The 19,276-nt window shown below is 35.8% G+C and overlaps 1 protein-coding gene across 3 annotated transcripts in view; it reads right to left on the bottom strand.

The window, feature by feature from the left end:
* The window catches only part of agpat2 (1-acylglycerol-3-phosphate O-acyltransferase 2 (lysophosphatidic acid acyltransferase, beta)), a 36,592-nt gene extending 22,026 nt beyond the window's left edge, over window positions 1–14,566 (bottom strand). The window contains exon 1 of one of the 3 annotated variants that reach the window (XR_015519715.1): window positions 14,170–14,566. Coding sequence is in view for 1 of the 3 variants with exons in the window: in NM_001077732.1 (NP_001071200.1) it covers window positions 14,170–14,348 (179 nt within the window). In the remaining 2 variants the exon portion in view is untranslated. 3 annotated transcript variants of the gene reach the window in all.
* Window positions 14,567–19,276: the final 4,710 nt, after the last annotated feature.

Below are 19,276 nucleotides of genomic sequence, written 5' to 3'. Positions count from 1 at the left end.
TAATGCATGAGTAAGGCTTGGTTCAAACCAATCAGCGCGCTCTATTGTGCAACTTCATTAATATTCATTAGTGTCACCGTCTTTACACCACAGAGACGCCACGTTGTGTTGGCAAAACAAGCGTGAAGTGTTGCTTTTACAGTTTGCTGCCATTAAGTTTCGTTTTCATTTTCTCTCTGTGAGAACTCATCTGGATCACGTGTGACAGTGTACGCGACGCGCGACAACAATAATTTACGCGTCTAAGGGGGATTATTGTTTACCTGAGAGCTGTTCTCATCTGCAAACGCTGAGATCCGGATTCCGGATGTAGTCTTCTCTTCATAAAGACGCGGCTCTAGTTGCTGGTGATTGTCCTGTCTCTACAGATTTGGTAAGTGAGCGACCAGTGCTCTTTGTATATTCAGTTTGTTCGTATCGATTAAGTTAACTATTGCATTGAGTGCAAACATGTTAGCACCGCATTTTGTGACTGGAATAACACACACGGCTTTCGGACGCTACCTGCCGTGTGCATCTAAGTTTCCGGGAAATGCGGAGTTTTTTTTTCTGTCATTCGCCGTGCGGTATCAAACATTGCATGAAAAATACACGCTTAGAGCAGTTCCTCGAATCAAATATCTCGTTTGTCGCGAGGGGCATGAATGAATTCCCTGAATGAAAGAGCCAAACTGCAGTTAAAGTCCAACATTTAATAATTTGGCAAATAATTCGACTACAGATGTCCATGTAGGTTAAACACCATCTCTTTCTCCTGTGTATTTTGACTGAAACTCGCGCGTGCCCAAATAGACACTCCCACACCCTCCCACTTTAGTTCCTCCGACACTCCCCCCTAAACAGAGCTGGACACGCCCACTTTTCTGACTTTTTCCAAAGTAGAGGTGTGAAAACACCCTGCTGAAACGAGGGGGTTTCATGGCCCTTTAAACAATCTGTCGGTGAAGTGTTTTGTTAAACCACTAATCCCAAGCAGGAGCATTATTAAAAGTGATTCAACATTATAAACAATGAGCTATATGCACATAAACTTCATTTAAATCTGTAAAACATTAAGTGCAAGCCAGAGTATTTGGTGGTTCATTTCACTGCGGTGCCGGTGACCCCTGATAAATCAGGGGCTAAGCCTAAGGATAGTGAAAGAGGCTTAGTTAATTTTGTGTTTGGGCAACAAAGGAAATGTGTTGGTGCAACTACCTGGTTGGTGGATATGTAGTTCTCAGCATGATTTGTGTAGGACTGAATTAGAAGTTAGAAAAGCAACCTTGGGTGTTTTAAGTTATGGGAAAGAAATGTTAAGAGATCGATCTTCATGTAGTTTAAGGAATGTCATGTAATGTTTTGAAGTTACCATGCTGCAGTATAGATTAGCAATCGTGCTTTGGGTGTTGGCAGCTTTTATTAACAACAATGCTGTTTGTCAAAAGTTAGTTCTGAGATAAGTCTCAATCAACTGTAGGCATTATTAAAGCAGTTGCAGTTTGAACTGCAATAAATAAAAGAAAACGTCTGATTGCCCAAATTAAGCAACTGGAATAAATTGGCTGTATAAGAGTAAGCTGTGTTCACAAGGTAATTCAAATGAAAGTGATAAGACACTAAGGTTGACAACAAATTTTGCTCATATACTTTAGTTGCCTAAAATAAATTCAAATTACGCAACTCATTTATTTTCGGCTTAGGACTGTTGGTGAAACCGATGCACCCAGGGGAAACCCACGCGAACACAGGTATAACATACAAACTCCACACAGAAACGCCAACTGACCCAGCCGAGGCTCGAACCAGTGACCTTTTTGCTGTGAGGCGATGGCACTACCTACTGTGCCACTGCTAAGCCTAATAACGCAACTCAAGTAACCCAATTCAAATAAGCTGAAATAATGCAATTCAAATAAGTTGAAATAACGCATTTCACACAATTAATTCAAGTTGAAATAACGGAATTCGAATACGTTGAAATAACGCAATTCAAGTAACACAATTAAAACAAGTTGGAATAGCGCAATTTAAATAAGGTGGAATAACACAATTCAAATAGGTTGGAATAACACAATTCAAGTAACACAATTAAAACAAGTTGAAATAACGCAATTTAAATAAGTTGAAATAAGGCAATTCAAGTAACACAATTAAAACAAGTTGAAATAACGCAATTTAAATAAGTTGAAATAAGCAAATTCAAGTAACACAATTAAAATAGGTTGGAATAACACAATAAGTAACATAATTAAAACAAGTTGGAATAGCTTAATTCAAATAAGTTGTAATAACACAATTCAAGTAACACAATTAAAACAAGTTGGTATAGCGCAATTCAAATAAGTTGGAATAACAAAATTTATGTAACACACTTAAAACAAGCTGGAATAGCTTAATTCAAATAAGTTGGAATAACGCAATTCAAATAAGTTAAATTAACGCAACTCAACTAACACAAAACAAGTTAAAATAACGCAATTCAAATAAGTTAAATTTACGCAATTCAAGTAACACAATTAAAACAAGTTGAAATAACGAAATTTTAATAAGTTGAAATAACGCAATTCAAGTAACAATTTAAACAAGTTGAAATAACGCAATTCAAATAAGTTGAAATAATGCAATTCAAGTAACACAATTAAAACAAGTAAAAATAACGCAATTCAAATAAGTTGGAATAACACAATTAAAATAAGTTAAGTTAATGCAATTCAAGTAACAATTAAAACAAGTTGAAATAACGCAATTCAAATAAGTTAAATTAACGCAATTCAAGTATCACAGTTGAAACAATTTGGAAAAGTGCAATTCAAATAGGTTGGAATAACACAATTCAAATAGGTTGAAATAAGGCAATCCGAGTAACACAATTAAAATAAGTTAGAATAACGCAATCCAAACAAGTAGAAATAATGCAATTCAAGTACTCAATGTATGTAACACAATTAAAAGCAAGTTGAAATAGCACAATTTAAATAAGTTGAAATAACGCAACCAAAACAAGTTGAAATAATACAATGGAAATAAGTTGGAATAACGCAATCCAAATAAGTTGATTCATTCATTTTACTTTGGCTTTGTCACTTTATTTCTCAGGGGTCGCCACATCGGAATGAACCGGCAACTTATCCAGCATGTTAACACAGCGGATACTCTTCAAGCTGCAACCCAGCACTGGGAAACACCCATACACTCACTTTCACACTCTCATACAATACGGACAATTTAGTTTATTCAATTCACCTATAGTGCATATCTTTGGACTGTGGGGGAAACCAGAGGACCCGGAAGAAACCCACGTGAACAAGGAAAGAACAAGCAAACTCCACACAGAAATGCCAACCAGCCCAGGCGGGACTCAAACCAGCAACCTTCTTGCTGTGAGGCAACGGTGCTAACCACTAAGCGACTGTGTCGCCCCATCAAACAACTTAGAATAATGCAATTCAAAAAAGTCTAAATGGTTCATTTTAATGTGTGGAAATGTGTCATAATTAAATGAAGTTATGCCAACAATTTATTTTTGAGTGTAAAAAAAATTGAATTCCTTTAATTTTAAACGAATAAGAATTTAATAACAGCACTAAGATATTTTGTAGGTATTTTAAAATAATACAATTAACACAGACATTAATATTTGTGCAATGCATTGACGTGCCTCTGTCCTCATTACACCTCAATAGCAATTGTTGAGAAATCAGCTTGACTTCTGATTGTGGCATGTTCTGAACAGTAAAGAGCAGCTCACAGAAAATACCAAAAAAATCTAAATGTCTCATACAAAAATCTGAGTGTGCTGTTATTATTGCAAGTCTTGATTATTTGAATTTGTCTCTAGATGAATAACGTAAAACCATCATCTTTTTTTCTTTTTTTTTTGTTAAGAGCATTTTAAATGAACTCTGTTATCACAAATGTCAACCTGTGCTCTGACATATTACCAAAGTACGTAAGCATGAAAAAAGAAAAAACAAGTGTTTTATTATCAAGCTTGATTGTTATCAGATATCTTCAACCTGATGGGAAGTTTTTAAGATCACAGTACTCCTGTTCAAGGTTACTATGTAGCTTTTTTCTCATAGTGTAAAAAAATATGTTAATTAAGTTTATCAAGTGTTTTCTGTTTGTTTACGGTTGAGAATTGCATTATGGGATGTTGATCCCTGCTCTGTCAAATTTTGATGGTGAAAATTCATCTCTTGGAAATAAGTTCAAGGGCCCAAAATGCAATTAAAAATCATAAATAATCAATGAAAAATAAAAACATGAATCACAAAATTCTGAAACTGCTAATTTATGGATCTTTTTTATAGTGCATGTCATTTCAAGATCACATGACTTTATGTATTGGTGATGTACGTGATTATTTTTGTTTTATTGTAAAGGCAATTCACCACGTCATTTACTACTTAGATGTAAAATTTTTAAATAAATTAATTATCATTCAATATAAATGCTAAAACATAAACTGTGTACTTTCAAGCTTACACCTTCTAGTTGAGAGTAAGATTGTGCTCCTAAAAATGAGGAATACGCATTATCATAAACCACGTATTATGCAACATAAAGAGTGCAATATGAAACCTAATTCACCTGTGCAGAGTTTTTTTTTCTCTCATTCGTCGTGCGGTAAAAAACATTGCATGAAAAATACACGCTTAGAGCAGCTCCTCGAATCAAATATCTCGTTTGTCTTGAGGGGCATGAATGAAATTCCTGAATGAAAGAGCCAAACTGCAGTTAAAGTCCACCATTTAGTAATTTGGCAAATAATTTGATTACTGGCGAGGCAGTGGTGCAGTAGGTAGTGCTGTCGCCTCACAGCAAGAAGGTCACTGGGTTGCTGGTTCAAACCTCAGCTTAGTTGGCGTTTCTGTGTGGAATTTGCATGTTCTCCCTGCCTTCGCGTGGGTTTTCCCCACAGTCCAAAGACATGCGGTACAGGTGAATTGGGTAGGCTAAATTGTCCGTAGTGTATGAGTGTGAATGTGTGTGTGGATGTTTCCCAGAGATGGGTTGCGGCTGGAAGGGCATCTGCTGCATAAAAACTAGCTGGATAAGTTGGCAGTTCATTCCGCTGTGGCGACCCTAGGAATAATAAAGGGACTAAGCCGACAAGAAAATGAATGAATGAATTTGATTACTGATGTCCAAGTGAACACAGTCACTTTCTCCCCTGTGTGTGTGTGTGTGTGTGTATGCGTTTTGACTCTGAAAATCAGCGCGTCCCAAATTGACACTCCCAAATCAATCTTCTTTTGCTCCTCCAACACTTCCCCTAAACAGAGCTGAACATGCCCACTTTTAGGATTGCGCAATTAATCGAAAATCCGATTTCGATATTGGCTTTAAACGATTATGAAAAAGCATTAATCGAGATAAATGATTATTGCATCATATACCGCCCCCTTTCCAGCTGTTGCTCCTAAAAGCGCGAAAGACGACGTGCTTATGTGTGTGCGACACGCGCACACAGCCAGAAGCATGCAGCCGGTCAGCATTCGGTCTCATTTCGCACACTGAAGCTGGAATTATACTTGCGCCTGGCGCCGCATCGCGTACCTCTGCTGACCGCACCACACTTCGCGAAACGGACGAGGCGCAGACATCTAAAGTCATCTTAATGTGAGCGCTTTAATGGTCAAATAGATGTCAAAACGCAGTGTTTAGTGATTATTCATAATAACCCTAATTTGTGTAATAAACAAACGAGTTACGAGTTGAGGATCAAAAGACACGTGAAAGAGAAACCATTAAAGAGACAGTGCGCGATGTTACTTTTATCATTAATCAAACAAAACGAGAAAATCTTTTGCTCTTGACTGAAGGATTTTTGTAGCTAAAGTTTTATTCTTACTGTGAAAATCCTTAAAAGCACAGTTTGTTTCATATTTTTATTCTATTGTATTTTTTTTTTTCCTTTGCAGGGAGGAAAATAACTGTATGTATACATTAAAGTCAGAATTATTAGCCCTCCTGAATATTAGCAATCCTTTTCCCGCCCAATTTCTGTTTAATGGAAAGAATTTTTTAAAACTTATTTTTGAACATAATATTTTCTATATATCATTTCTGATTACTGATTTGTTTTATCTTTGCTATGATGACAGTACATAAAATTTTTCTAGATATTTTTCTAAATACAAGCATTCAGATTAAAGTGCAATTCAAAGGCTTAACTAGGGTAATTAAGCAGTTCATTGTATAACAGTAGATTCTTCTGCAGACAATCAAAAAATATATATTGCTCAAGGGGGCTAATAATATTGACCTTAAAATGGGTTTCAAAATATTTGAACCTGCTTTTATTCTAGCTAAAATAAAACAAATAAGCCAAGAAGAAAAATATTATAGGAAATACTGTTAAAATTCCTTGCTCTGTCAAACATCATTTGGGAAATATTTATTTTAAAAAAAACATATTCCCAGGAGCGCTAATAATTTTGACTTCAACAGTTATCGTTTTAAATAATCGTGATTACAATTATGACCAAAATAATTGTGATTATGATTTTTCCCAAAATCGAGCAGCTCTACCCACTTTCCTGACTTTTTCCAAAGTAGAGGTGTAAAACACCCTGCTGAAACATATGGCCCTTCATGGCCCTTTAACGACAACTATATTTTTTTTTACTTTAAAATTTTTCAAACTCTTAAACTTCAAAAGTGTCGTTTATTGGTGTGTTTATCTTAGAAGGGAAAAAAAGAGCAGAAATTAAGTTTTAAATGAACGGATGGACTCACAGCTAATGACATCCTTTTCATATTGGCTCAACTCCTAAACTCGGCTTGATAAAATCTGTCCTCCACCGCCTCTATCTCTATACACCTTGTCATCTCTCTCCTTTAACCCAATAAGCCCGGCATCCCAGCATCACCTCAGCATGTGGCTCAATCACTCCTTCCTATCGCACTGATAAAGAGACTGAAAGAAAGAACAGACAACCTTAAAAAGAGACGAACAGCACTGATGCAACAGGACACCACCCATTGCCCCTCCACGTCATGTGCTCTCTGTTGGTTAATACGGGTGTTAGGTCATCCTGGTAAAACAGCCTTTACGCTGAAATGAGTTTCCACATAATTGGCACGATGAGATTTTAGCATGTACAGTATTCGACCAGTCGTCAACACTTGATAACTGAGCTGTGGAAAGTCTACACCAGTCCTGATACAGGAGATCCAGCGTAATTACCGGGTAACGTCGCACTCCCACGTTCAAACACTGTCCTGAACAGACCTGCTCACCTGATCGGGTTCACCTGTGAACTACAGACGGCACTGATAACATATAACGGTAAACATGCAGTAGGGCGGCGCAATGTATTGAAGTGGTCAAAATATTGCAAGTGTGCATATTGTGATATACACTGAAAAACAAAGATTCTGTTGCTAGTTCAAACTATTTATTTAAAATGAGCCAAAACAACTAAATTCTTAGGATTTTTTGGGACAACTTAATTGTTTTATGTTAAATCCACTTAAATTTGTTAATACATTTTTGTTGGGACAATATGAATGTATTGTGTATTTTTTAAAGCGTATGCTGACAGGACAATTCTATGTAGTGTACACTACCTGACAAAAATCCTGTCACCTATCCAAGTTTTAAGAACAACAAACAATAACTTGACTTTTAGTTGATCGTTTGGTATCAGAAGTGGCTTATAGTTAAGGCAAAGGTCTCTAGATTTTGCTTATTTTACCAAAATAAAACCAGACATGCTCAATAATGTTCATTTCAGGTGACTGGGCTGACCAATCCTGGAGCACCTTGACCTTCTTTGCTTTCAGGATCTTTAATGTGGAGGTTGCAGTATAAGAAAGAGCACTATCCTGATGAAGAATTTGCCTTCTCTTGAGGTTCACAATGTATTGGGCAGCACAAATGTCTTGATACCTCAGGCTGATACCTCTGCAGATCTCTCACATGCCCACATACTGAACGTAACCACAAGCCATGATATTTCCTTCACCAAACTTGACTGATTTTTGTGAGAATCTTGGGTCCATGCTGGTTTCAATAGGTCTTCTGCAGTATTTGTGATGATTGGGGTGCAGATCAACAGATGATTTAGAGGGGAATTTTTTTTTCCAAATGATCCACTAGAAAAGTAGTCAAGTTTTTATTTGTTGCTCTTATAACTGGGATCGACGACAAGAGATTTGGTCAGGTAATATAATTGTTCTTGCTGCTTGTAATAGCATTACTGCGCTGTCATGGCAAAGCTGCTAAAATGACTACTCCAAACTCATCTGGACAAATGACTTCTCTCAACTCATTTACCATCAATAAAATTGACCTTTTTTTTTTGTTTTTAAGTCTTACAAAATGACTTCCGGTTTCTGCAAAGTGCATCCACAATTTGTGGTTTCAGCCCAGAATTTTCATTTTGATGCATCTCTATTAGTTTACTTACCAAAAAAAATAAATAAAAAAATAAATAAATAAATAAATAAATAATAAAAAAAAAAAATTATATATATATACATATATATATATATATATATATATATATATACATACATATATATATATATATATATATATATACACATTTTTTTTCTCCGGGGTTGCGTGCGAACTGAAGAGCGGGGAGAGGGTATGAAGATGGTTGTACGTTTTGTTCGGTGCGCATGGCGACTGAACCAAAAACCTAGGCGGACTGTACCAAAAAGCTGAGGGGGTGGATTTCCAGGAGTTTTCCGGGAGACAGAACACTACGGGAAATGGGCGGGAGATGGGTCTGAAATACGGGAGACCCCCGGCAAAAACGGGAGTGTTGGCAAGTATGCCGCTGATGAATAGTGGCTTTAGAGCGCTCCAGTGTCCCTGTATCTGTGGTTGCACTTAGTAAACAGTGGTGAGTTCAGTGAATTGATGACCTTCACAGCCAATCACAGTTATTTCTATCGAGCATGTTAACACAAAGGCAAATCAGCACTATTTAAGAACAGGCTCAACAGCGCTGCAAAGTTAGCAGGAAATGAACGTTTTTAAAATTTTAGAATCGATTGGTACCGAATTACAGTATTGTGCGACCCTACTAAACATACAGTAAGGCTGCACAATAATATATCAAAACAATTGAACAAATATTTTACAGTTGTGCATATTGGAATATGTTTATCACAATAGTCCGCAATAAATGAGCGATTTAATGCAAAAGTTTCTTTTGTGAGCCTCTGAAAAAGATCAGCGCATCTGGCTGTGTAGTTACATGTCAATATTCGTCGCTGAAAAACCAAAGTGTACATTAGTCATGCTATAATTTTTTTTTAACTACTATATTACATATTATATATTGCATTATTTAGCAATTCTATTTCATATTATATTTTTTCTTTAACATCACAGAGCCCAAACAAATGGTAAAATATCAGAAAAACTCAACTTGGGAGGGATGAATGTCTTATTAGATGCAACAAATGGGTGTTTACCATTCTGTGGTGCGCAGTGTGTTCATTGTACCCTCGTGTGAATAAATCAAGTTAGAAGAGAGTAGAAATTGTCTATTTTTTTGGTGAGCATAACAAACAGCCTCTTTCAAAGTTGTTTAAAAGCAGATGAACAACGGGACAGGCTCTGACGGGCACTTTTGTGCATGTGCATTCAGACATCAGCTCTTTAATTTTCATATCACATGCACACTGTTAGAAGACAAGCCACCACACACTGCTAACAGGTGGTGTATAACACAATGTACACACACCAATATGTGTACATAACAAACTTGACCAGACCTTAAGTGTGCCAAAAACATTAGCATGTAGCTATTTAACACACAAGCAGATTGCATTACACAACTTATAACAGAAAATAAGAAATAAGAAGTAATCGCACTCATGCAAGTAGATTTGTACTTTTTGTGAGAGCCAAACTGCTACAAAATCCTTACAAATACACCAAAAGAAGTAGGCATGGGACGATAACTGTTTTCAAGGTATACCGCAGTTTGGAAATGTTAAAGGGTCACGAAACACCAAGACACATTTTTTGAGCTGTTGACAGTCGTATATGTGTCCCACACTGCTAAATACACTATTAGGACACCTATATTTCACTAAAAAGTGTAAATTGGTTGTTTTTGCGTTATTTCAAGCAAATTCGTACTTCTGGTTTGAAACAAATTTTTGAAGCTGCGTCACGGCCATGACATAATAGCCTGTATTCCAGCGTGCAGACTGGGCGTCTGTGCCTGAGTGTGTCTTATTACGTCTTACAGTGTGTTGCATTAATGCATGAGTAAGGCTTGGTTCAAACCAATCAGCGCGCTCTATTGTGCAACTTCATTAATATTCATTTATGTCACAGTGTTTAGACGGCAGACACACCATGTTGTATTGGCAAAACAAGCGTGAAGTGTTGCTTTTATAGTTTGCTGCAGTTAAGTTTTGTTTTCATTTTCTCTCTGTGAGAGCGCAGCTGGCGTCACGTGTGGATTAACAGTGTACGCAACGCTCGACAACAATAACTTACGTGTCTAAGGAGGATTATTGTTTACCTGAGAGCTGTTCTCATCTGCAAACGCTGAGATCTGGATTCGCTTGTAGTATTCTCTAAATAAAGACGCGGCTGTAGTTGCTGGTGATTGTCCTGTCTCTACAGATTTGGTAAGTGAGCGACCAGTGCTCTTTTTTTATTCAGTTCGTATTTTATTCGTATCAAACAAACTATTGCACCAAGTGTAAACAAGTTAGCACTAACAGTTACAATTAAACTATAACCTCGTGTTGGATTTTGTGACCGGAATAACACACGCGGCTTTCTAACGCTACCTGCCGTGTGCATCCAAGTTTCCGGGAAATGCTGAGTTTTTTTTTCTCTCATTCGCCGTGCGGTATCAAACATTGCATGAAAAATACACGCTTAGAGCAGTTCCTCGAAGGGACATGAATGAATTCCCTGAATGAAAGAGCCAAACTGCAGTTAAAGTCCACCATTTAATAATTTGGCAAATAATTCGACTACAGATGTCCATGTAAACACAGTCACATTGTCCGCTGTGGTTGTGTGTTTTGACTCTGAAATTCAGCGCGCCCAAATAGACACTCCCACACCAAGCCTCTTTTCTTTCTCCGACACTCCCCCCTAAACAGAGCTGGACACGCCCACTTTTCTGACTTTTTCCAAAGTAGAGGTGTGAAAACACCCTGCTGAAACGAGGGGGTTTCATGGCCCTTTAAGGTTTTAAAACCTTCAAAATTTTCTGCAATACTGTTCCTTAGGTATGTGTATGATTTTTTATTACTATTACTTTTTTTCTGTTTTTTTAGGACAACAGTATCTCCAGCAGAAAAGATAACTAAAGATGCTATTTTAAATTGTAAAAAAAAAAAAACAGTTAAGACAGAAGTTAACAATTTATTTGAATTATTTAACCTGACATGTTTATGGATGCAAAAATTTTTAAATGCTTCTCAAAATAAAATATACTGTGTTTAAAAGAGAATTTTTTTTTTAAATTTTTACCCAGACCTTAAAAAAAGAATATATTTTAGAGTAGTAATCACAATACCGCCATATTTTTATCCAAGGTTATCATACTGTCAGAATCTTATTTCACTCTGGTGAAATATTTCATAAAAGAGCTTAATGACCTATTTAAATTATTGTTATAGATTCATTTTAAAATGATTGATTTTTGGAACATTTACTTGACCACAAGTTGTTCAAAATGAACCAAAAGAAATAAAGTTGGTGAGCAGAGTGTTGATGGGACCCCCTGTCTGACATGGTAGGAAAAAACTTCAAGAGAAGATTGAAACAGATGAGTGAACTAGTCCTTTATTAGAAATTTTAGTGGTGGGATAACTTTTTAAAAGTAATTAAAATGTTGTCTTAAAGGATTAATACTGTCATTAATTGCCCACTCTTGTGTCTGACCAATCCCCTGAGAACTTCATTTATTTTTTAACACAAGTTAAGATATTTTAGAAGTAATCCGAGAGCTGTCTCATCCTCCATAGACAGTAAAGCTCCTGAGAAGTCCATAAAAAGAACCAAAAGTGTTGTCAAAGCGTTCCATGTGACTTAATAATAACCTGTAATCATACCCAACTCATGCCTAAGACTACTTTTGTGAATTAAAAAAAACCTGTAATACAACTCTCTTTGTCTATATGTTATTTTCTGCGTCAGCTTATAGACTATATATTTACTATAGACAGTACAATGTATTGCCATTCATTCAAAATGCACACACTGATATTATGCAGAAGACATTGGAAAATAACACAGTTTTTACAGTTTTTTTGCAACACAAACATGTTACTGGAACTTCATATTACAACAGTATAAAGACTAAAGTCACATGAAATGTTTTTATAATGTTTTTAGTTCCTTTTTTGGACTTTGGACAACTCTATGTTGTACCCCAACGTTGTGGTACATTACATTTTTTCAGAACCCAACGTCAGTTGTCCAATTCTAAGTCCAACGTCAGACAGATGTTACATTTTGGTTACTTTCCAATGCATCTTAAAAACAACAAAAATATCAAAGTCTAATGACATTATAGCTTAACGTTTTGTGGACATTTCCAATATGATGTCTATAAGACGTTGGATAACGCGTCAATATGACGTTGGTTTAAGATGTTGGCTCAACGTTGGATTTAGGGCACTTTCCAATAAAACCTAAAATCAACAAAATATCAACGTCATTTCGCGTCGTTATTGGACGTCAAAATATCAATGTCCTTAGAAGCTGGTGACCTAAGTCTTACCTAACATTATTGTCTCATGATGTTGTGTGTCTACTAGGATCAGTGACATACAGTCTTAACAGTCTCTCTGTAAGTGCATGTAAAGATTTTGAACATCATCTCGGACAAACGGTTTGCTGCAATTATAGAGTGCCCATGTCTTGGAAATGTTCAGTATGATGTGATTTACTATCTATGTGTGACTTGATTGGACAGGAATCACAGGGCTGATTTTTTCCACTGAGCCAATCTCTATAGACAAGAAAAAATAAAGTAGTGGCTGCAGGTTGAAGCAAAATAGTAAAAGTACTGATACAGCACAAAATATTTACTCGAGGGAAAGTAAAAGTACACATTTTTAAAACTGCTTACAATTCCTGAGGAAAAACTACTCAATTACAGTATTTGTATTTTGTTACTTTACACCACTGGATTCAACTATTTAGTATTTGCAAAGAACTTTTTTCATAATCTATATTAATTATGAGAAAGTCCAAATGTGTGAATATAAAATCAACTTTACCTCAATAACAGTCTTCCATGTGTCTCAAAACACCACAAACTAACTTTACCACATCACAGTGAATTACTCTAATGTACTGACAGTCCTCTCTATTAACTTTGGCGAACATTGGAATCTTCACTTTGAAGTTGGAAGACCTTAAAGGTCTAGAAGTTCTATTGCCATGTCAGCGGCATTCTAAACACTAACAGAACGATTCGAAAAGATTTTGAGCGAACACGGATTCTAAACCGATGACCTGGAATCCGAAATCAAATCGATCAACTGTCCAATGTGTGAAACGTGTGCGACAGTTGGTTTAAATCAAACACCATCGACCAGGATGAACCCTGCACCAGCTGAGCCATGAAACCAATCCATCACAGCCTCATTAATAAAACTATCTGACAAACCAGAGCATGTGTAACTCGCAGCCCGCATCCCCTTCACACCTCCAGCACATCAGCTGAAAACAAACACACGCTTTGGTCGCCATGTCTAGCTAGCAGCTAGCACTGTGCTTATGCACACAACTGCTAAATGCGCGCGTGCTAACTGCCTTGTTAATGTGATAAAAATTAATAACTATCATGATTTATTTAGGAATCACTCTGAGTCCATGTCAAATACATGAACCAGAGGCCTACTGTAAATGTGTTCACGCGTACTTAGCGAGCTGGCTAAAGACTCAGCCGTGATCCGAACATCTGTCCGGGGAAACCAGATGAGATGCATTCCGGTACAAATGCATAACGTTAATTATGTAAGCCATATCCATACACAGTTTGCTCCATGCATTCGTATATGTTATTATGCATGTTGTACATAACGTGCAACATGTTTCACTGTAAAAATACACATAATAAATGCATGTTATGATATATTTATTATTGTATTCCTTTTTATGCAACCTCAATAATAGCTTTAAATCACATCACAGTGCGAAATAAATCAACGCACGCGTTGTTGACAACTCACCTCATATTCTCAATGTCTCTACCGCCGCTTTTCAGAATGCAAATGGGTATGGCGATGACGGCCAGCAGCATCATGTACGCCACGTAAAAGCACTTTTTAAAATAGAAAACAAACGTGCTGCTTGTCCATAATAGGAGCGGGAGCACCAGCAGCACAGGCAGCATCCACACGGCATCCATACCCGCGACCAGCGCCTCTTTCCCGGCTGTGGAGAAATGCTAGAAGGCCAGCGGTGTGTGGAGCGGAGAGAGGGGGGGACCGTAGGCTCTGAACCGAGTCTACATCCGACACCAAGGCCAGGTCGCTCCCTCGAGAAAGTCCAGCGATTGTCGTTTGCGTTATATCACGCGAATGAGGCGGAGAACAGCGGGAAACGGAGGTTTATCCAGGCACGGGTGAGAGGAGCGCTGCGTGTGTAACCTTTGGCCGTCTGTCGCTGCTCGATTCGCGAGTCGATTCTTTAGGATGATTCGTTCGAAGCTTTTGTGAATGACTCCTTTGTAACTGAGAGTTGTTCTTTTAATATAGTTGCATCAATAAAAGTGTTATGTTCTTTCATTTGCATTTATTCACATACATTATTGGCAGGTTTATATTGTATATAAAACAATAAATTACAAGATTTAACAGATAAAAAGGTGCACATGGTCATATTTTGAAGCAAATAAAATTTGGGTTGTAAAACTTGTAAAATATGGTTAATGACACTGATATAAATAATAAAAAGGTGTATTTTGAACTTTTTTAAAGCAGCACTCGTGTTAGCTTAGAGTTGTGTATTTATACTTTGGCAGTGTATTGCTAACAAAACAATAAGTAGCAAAATACATGTAAATATAATAACAATTATATATATATATATATATATATATATATATATATATATATATATATATATATATATATATATATATACACACACACACACAAATAATAACACAACATTTGCATTAATAAATGTTGTAATAAATATTTAGAAAAAAGTATATACCTTTAAAGCACATTTTATGACACTGATGTATAAAAGTGTATATTGCAACTGCTATGTTTTTAACATTACCATTTTTTGTGTGTCTTCTTTCTTTGGAAATGCTGTATTAACATATATTTAAAAATACATGAAAATGCAATCCTAACAATAATAATAATAATAATAATAATAATGATGATGTTAAGATGAAATAATAACAATAATACCTACATATTTATTTTTGCATATATAAATATTGCAAAACGTATTTAAATATATGCAATTGTATTTTAAAATTATAGAAATAATAATTGTATAATGCTTGTACAACATCTTGTATAAAACTGACAAAAGACTATGATAACTAAATGACAAAAATCAAACAAACAAACAAAAAACAGCAGGGTAACATTTGATTGAACTGATCGAATCAGTTCACTGAAACGCATCGACTCGCGCAGATGACTCGGACTCCCTCACGCTGTAAAAAAAAAAAAAAAGAGTCCGCTGTAAGTTTGAATCTTTCTCCGTGCGTGCATGTGTGTTTGTGTGTTTCCGGGTACTGGTTGCTTGCGTTTCCCTGTCAAATGCATTTGATGCAACACAGTTAATAGCTCGAATCTACAGTTTACCGTTTCAGCAGATTACACCGTTGAATTAGTTATGTAAATAATTCCAGAAACGCTTGGAATGTTCTGGAACAGTTCAGTGTCTCCTGTCTTATGGAAATTCTTCAGCGCAGTTAACAGGACGATCAGGTCTTAAACACTGATCCCATCAAGGAGATGCATTTAAATCTGATTTGATTATGTAAATTACGTCTGGAAAACACAATGGAGGCATGCTGAACATACCTTGTGTTCAGTTTTTGTAACTAAAATGATAAAAATAGAAGATTAGAGGCTACTATAAAGTAGACTACTATGCAGTCTACTATAAAGTAGACTACTATACAGTCTACTATAAAGTAGACTATAAATAGGGCAAAATCTACAGTAGAAGATTAAATGCTACTATAAACTAGACAACTATACAAGTCTATAAAGTAGACTATATAGGGCAACATCTACAGTCCATAAACTAAATAGAAGAGATGCTTCTATAAAGTAGACTACTATGCAGTCTACTATAAAGTAGACTATAAATAGGGCAAAATCTACAGTCTGTAAATTAAAATAAAAGATTAGACGCTACTATAAAGTAGACTACTATACAGTCTACTATAAAGTAGACAATAAATAGGGCGAAATCTACAGTAGGAGATTAAATGCTACTATGAACTAGACTACTATACAAGTCTATAAAGTAGACTATATAGGGCAACATCTACAGTCCATAAACTAAATAGAAGATATGCTTCTATAAAGTAGACTACTATGCAGTCTACTATAAAGTAGACTATAAATAGGGCAAAATCTAAAGTAGAAGATTAAATGCTACTATAAACTAGACTACTATACAAGTCTATAAAGTAGACTATATAGGGCAACATCTACAGTCAAACTAAATAGAAGAGATGCTTCTATAAAGTAGACTACTATGCAGTCTACTATAAAGTAGACTATAAATAGGGCAAAATCTACAGTCTGTAAATTAAAATAAAAGATTAGATGCTACTATAAAGTAGACTACTATACAGTCTACTATAAAGTAGACAATAAATAGGGCAAAATCTACAGTAGAAGATTAAATGCTACTATAAACTAGACTACTATACAAGTCTATAAAGTAGACTATATAGGGCAACATCTACAGTCCATAAACTAAATAGAAGAGATGCTTCTATAAAGTAGACTACTATGCAGTCTACTATAAAGTAGACTATAAATAGGGCAAAATATACAGTAGAAGATTAAATGCTACTATAAACTAGACTACTATACAAGTCTATAAAGTAGACTATATAGGGCAACATCTACAGTCCATAAACTAAATAGAAGAGATGTTTCTATAAAGTAGACTACTATGCAGTCTACTATAAAGTAGACTATAAATAGGGCAGAATCTACAGTAAAGATTAAATGCTACTATAAACTAGACCACTATATGAGTCTACTATTAAGTAGGCTAGGTCAAAGTCCACAGTCTTAAAATTAATGTCATTGAAAAAAGCTAATTGTCAGAACGCTATTATAAATGTTACATAAATTAATGTTATTGATATAAAGCAAAACCAAAACTTTCCAATTGTCGTGTTTGTGGATTAAAGGAATAGTTAACCTAATACCCGAAAATTCTGTCGTCTTGCATTCAGCCTTAAGTTTTTTTCTTCTGTTGAACACAAAATATGAAAAAATATTTGAAAAAGTTTGACACTGGTATCCATTGACTTCCATAGCATTTGTTTTTCCTATTATGGTAGATACCAGATTCTACATTCTTCAAAATATCTTCTTTTGTGTTTAACTGAAAAAAAAAGATTTGGAAAGAACCACTTGAGGGTAAGTAAACAGTAAATAAATATTCATTATTTGGTGAACTATCCATTTAACAGAATGTATTTGCCTTTATTTATAAATATATGTAGTCATTTTAGCCAGTTTATTTAAAGGCTGGTATATGAAAAATCATGCTGCCAAGTGTTTAGACGTCTATAGCCAGATTAGCAATTATAGAGGTGCGGTTAACGAGATTAAACAGCTAATCAGGATGTGTAATCTGATATACACTGCGGTGACAGAGAGGTGTTTAAATGTGACCTGACCACACTTACAGCTCTGTGCCAATGTCTATGTGTTAAAGGGATACTTCATACCAAAAATAAAATCTGACAGTAATTTATTCACCCTCAGGCCATTTAAGAATTTATATCTTGAGTTGAACATTAAATACTTTTAGTAAGGAAGTAGGTAAAAGGTTTTATTTATGTGGCACCTTTCACAGACATTAAATCACAAAGTGCTTTACAACAAAAGAAAACCCCAAAACAGGTGAAAGAAAACATATCAATAAAAGAAAACATATTAAAACAAGTTAAAAAATCCAAGAACAGAAACAGCAATGTAAAACCGGCTCACCATAAATAAAAGCTTGACCAAAAAGATCTTTAGATGTCTTTAAATGTTTTTTAGGTGAGTATCCAGCCTCAATAGTATCTGGATGCAGCTTTTATAATGCAGGCTGAGACAGTGAGACACCATGGACTCAATGGAGCGAGTGACATCACGGTGAAAAAAATTATTCAAAGATGATTCCTTGGATTTACTCAATTTTTTTACATTAAGTGGTTGTGAACAATTTATTTGTGTTGAATTTAAACAAACAAATTAAGTTGAACATTATTAAACTTAATTTGTTTATTTAAATTCAACACAAATAAATTGTTTGCAACAGTTCTGCATGCAGCACTTTTTTCAGTAGGGTTAGGTGAGTGCATTAAAAAGCGCTGCATGCAGCTCAGATTGCATTGCACCAGGTCTGCATCCAGACCCCTCTCAGCAACGGCGGCAAAACCAGACACAGGCGCCATGCCGTAACTGGAAGTTTGAGTTTTTGAGTTTTAAATTAGACTAAATTGCGGTCCTTGGTGGTGATTCATTAAATGTAAGTTAATGGCTGAAAGCACTTTGAGTGTCAAAAACACATATATGTACAACAAAAATAATTGCTGTTGTTCCTGACAACACACTGAGGTGTTATGAGAGTAAACTATAGGGCTGTGCAAAAAATGTAATGTTAATTACAGCGTTATCGTCAGGAGCAACAGGTCGAGTATTAATCATATTTTGCCTGTCATTTTATTTTTTATTTTTTTATTTATTTATTCGTTGATTCATTCATTTTCTTCATTCGTTGATTCATTCATTGTCTTGTCAACCGCCAACTTATCCAGCATGTTATTATGCATGTTAAGGATGCCCTTCTAGCCGCAACCTATCTCTGGGAAACATCCACACACACACTCATACACTAAGGACAATTTAGCCTACCTAATTCCCCTGTACTGCATATCTTTGGACTGTGGGGGAAACCGGAGCACCCAGAGGAAACCCACATGAACGCAGGGAGAAAATGCTAACAAGCGACCCAGCAACCTTCTTGCTGTGAGGCGACAGCACTAGCTACTGCGCCGCTGTGTCGGCCTTATTTATTTATTTATTTGTTTGTTTTTTGACTCTCAAAATGTCAGAAGCTGCT

This window comes from Danio rerio, chromosome 21 (assembly GCF_052040795.2).
Source record: "Danio rerio strain M-AB ecotype USA chromosome 21, GRCz13ab, whole genome shotgun sequence".
Taxonomy (NCBI): Eukaryota; Metazoa; Chordata; class Actinopteri; order Cypriniformes; family Danionidae; genus Danio; species Danio rerio.
This window is presented reverse-complemented; position numbering and strand designations above follow the sequence as displayed.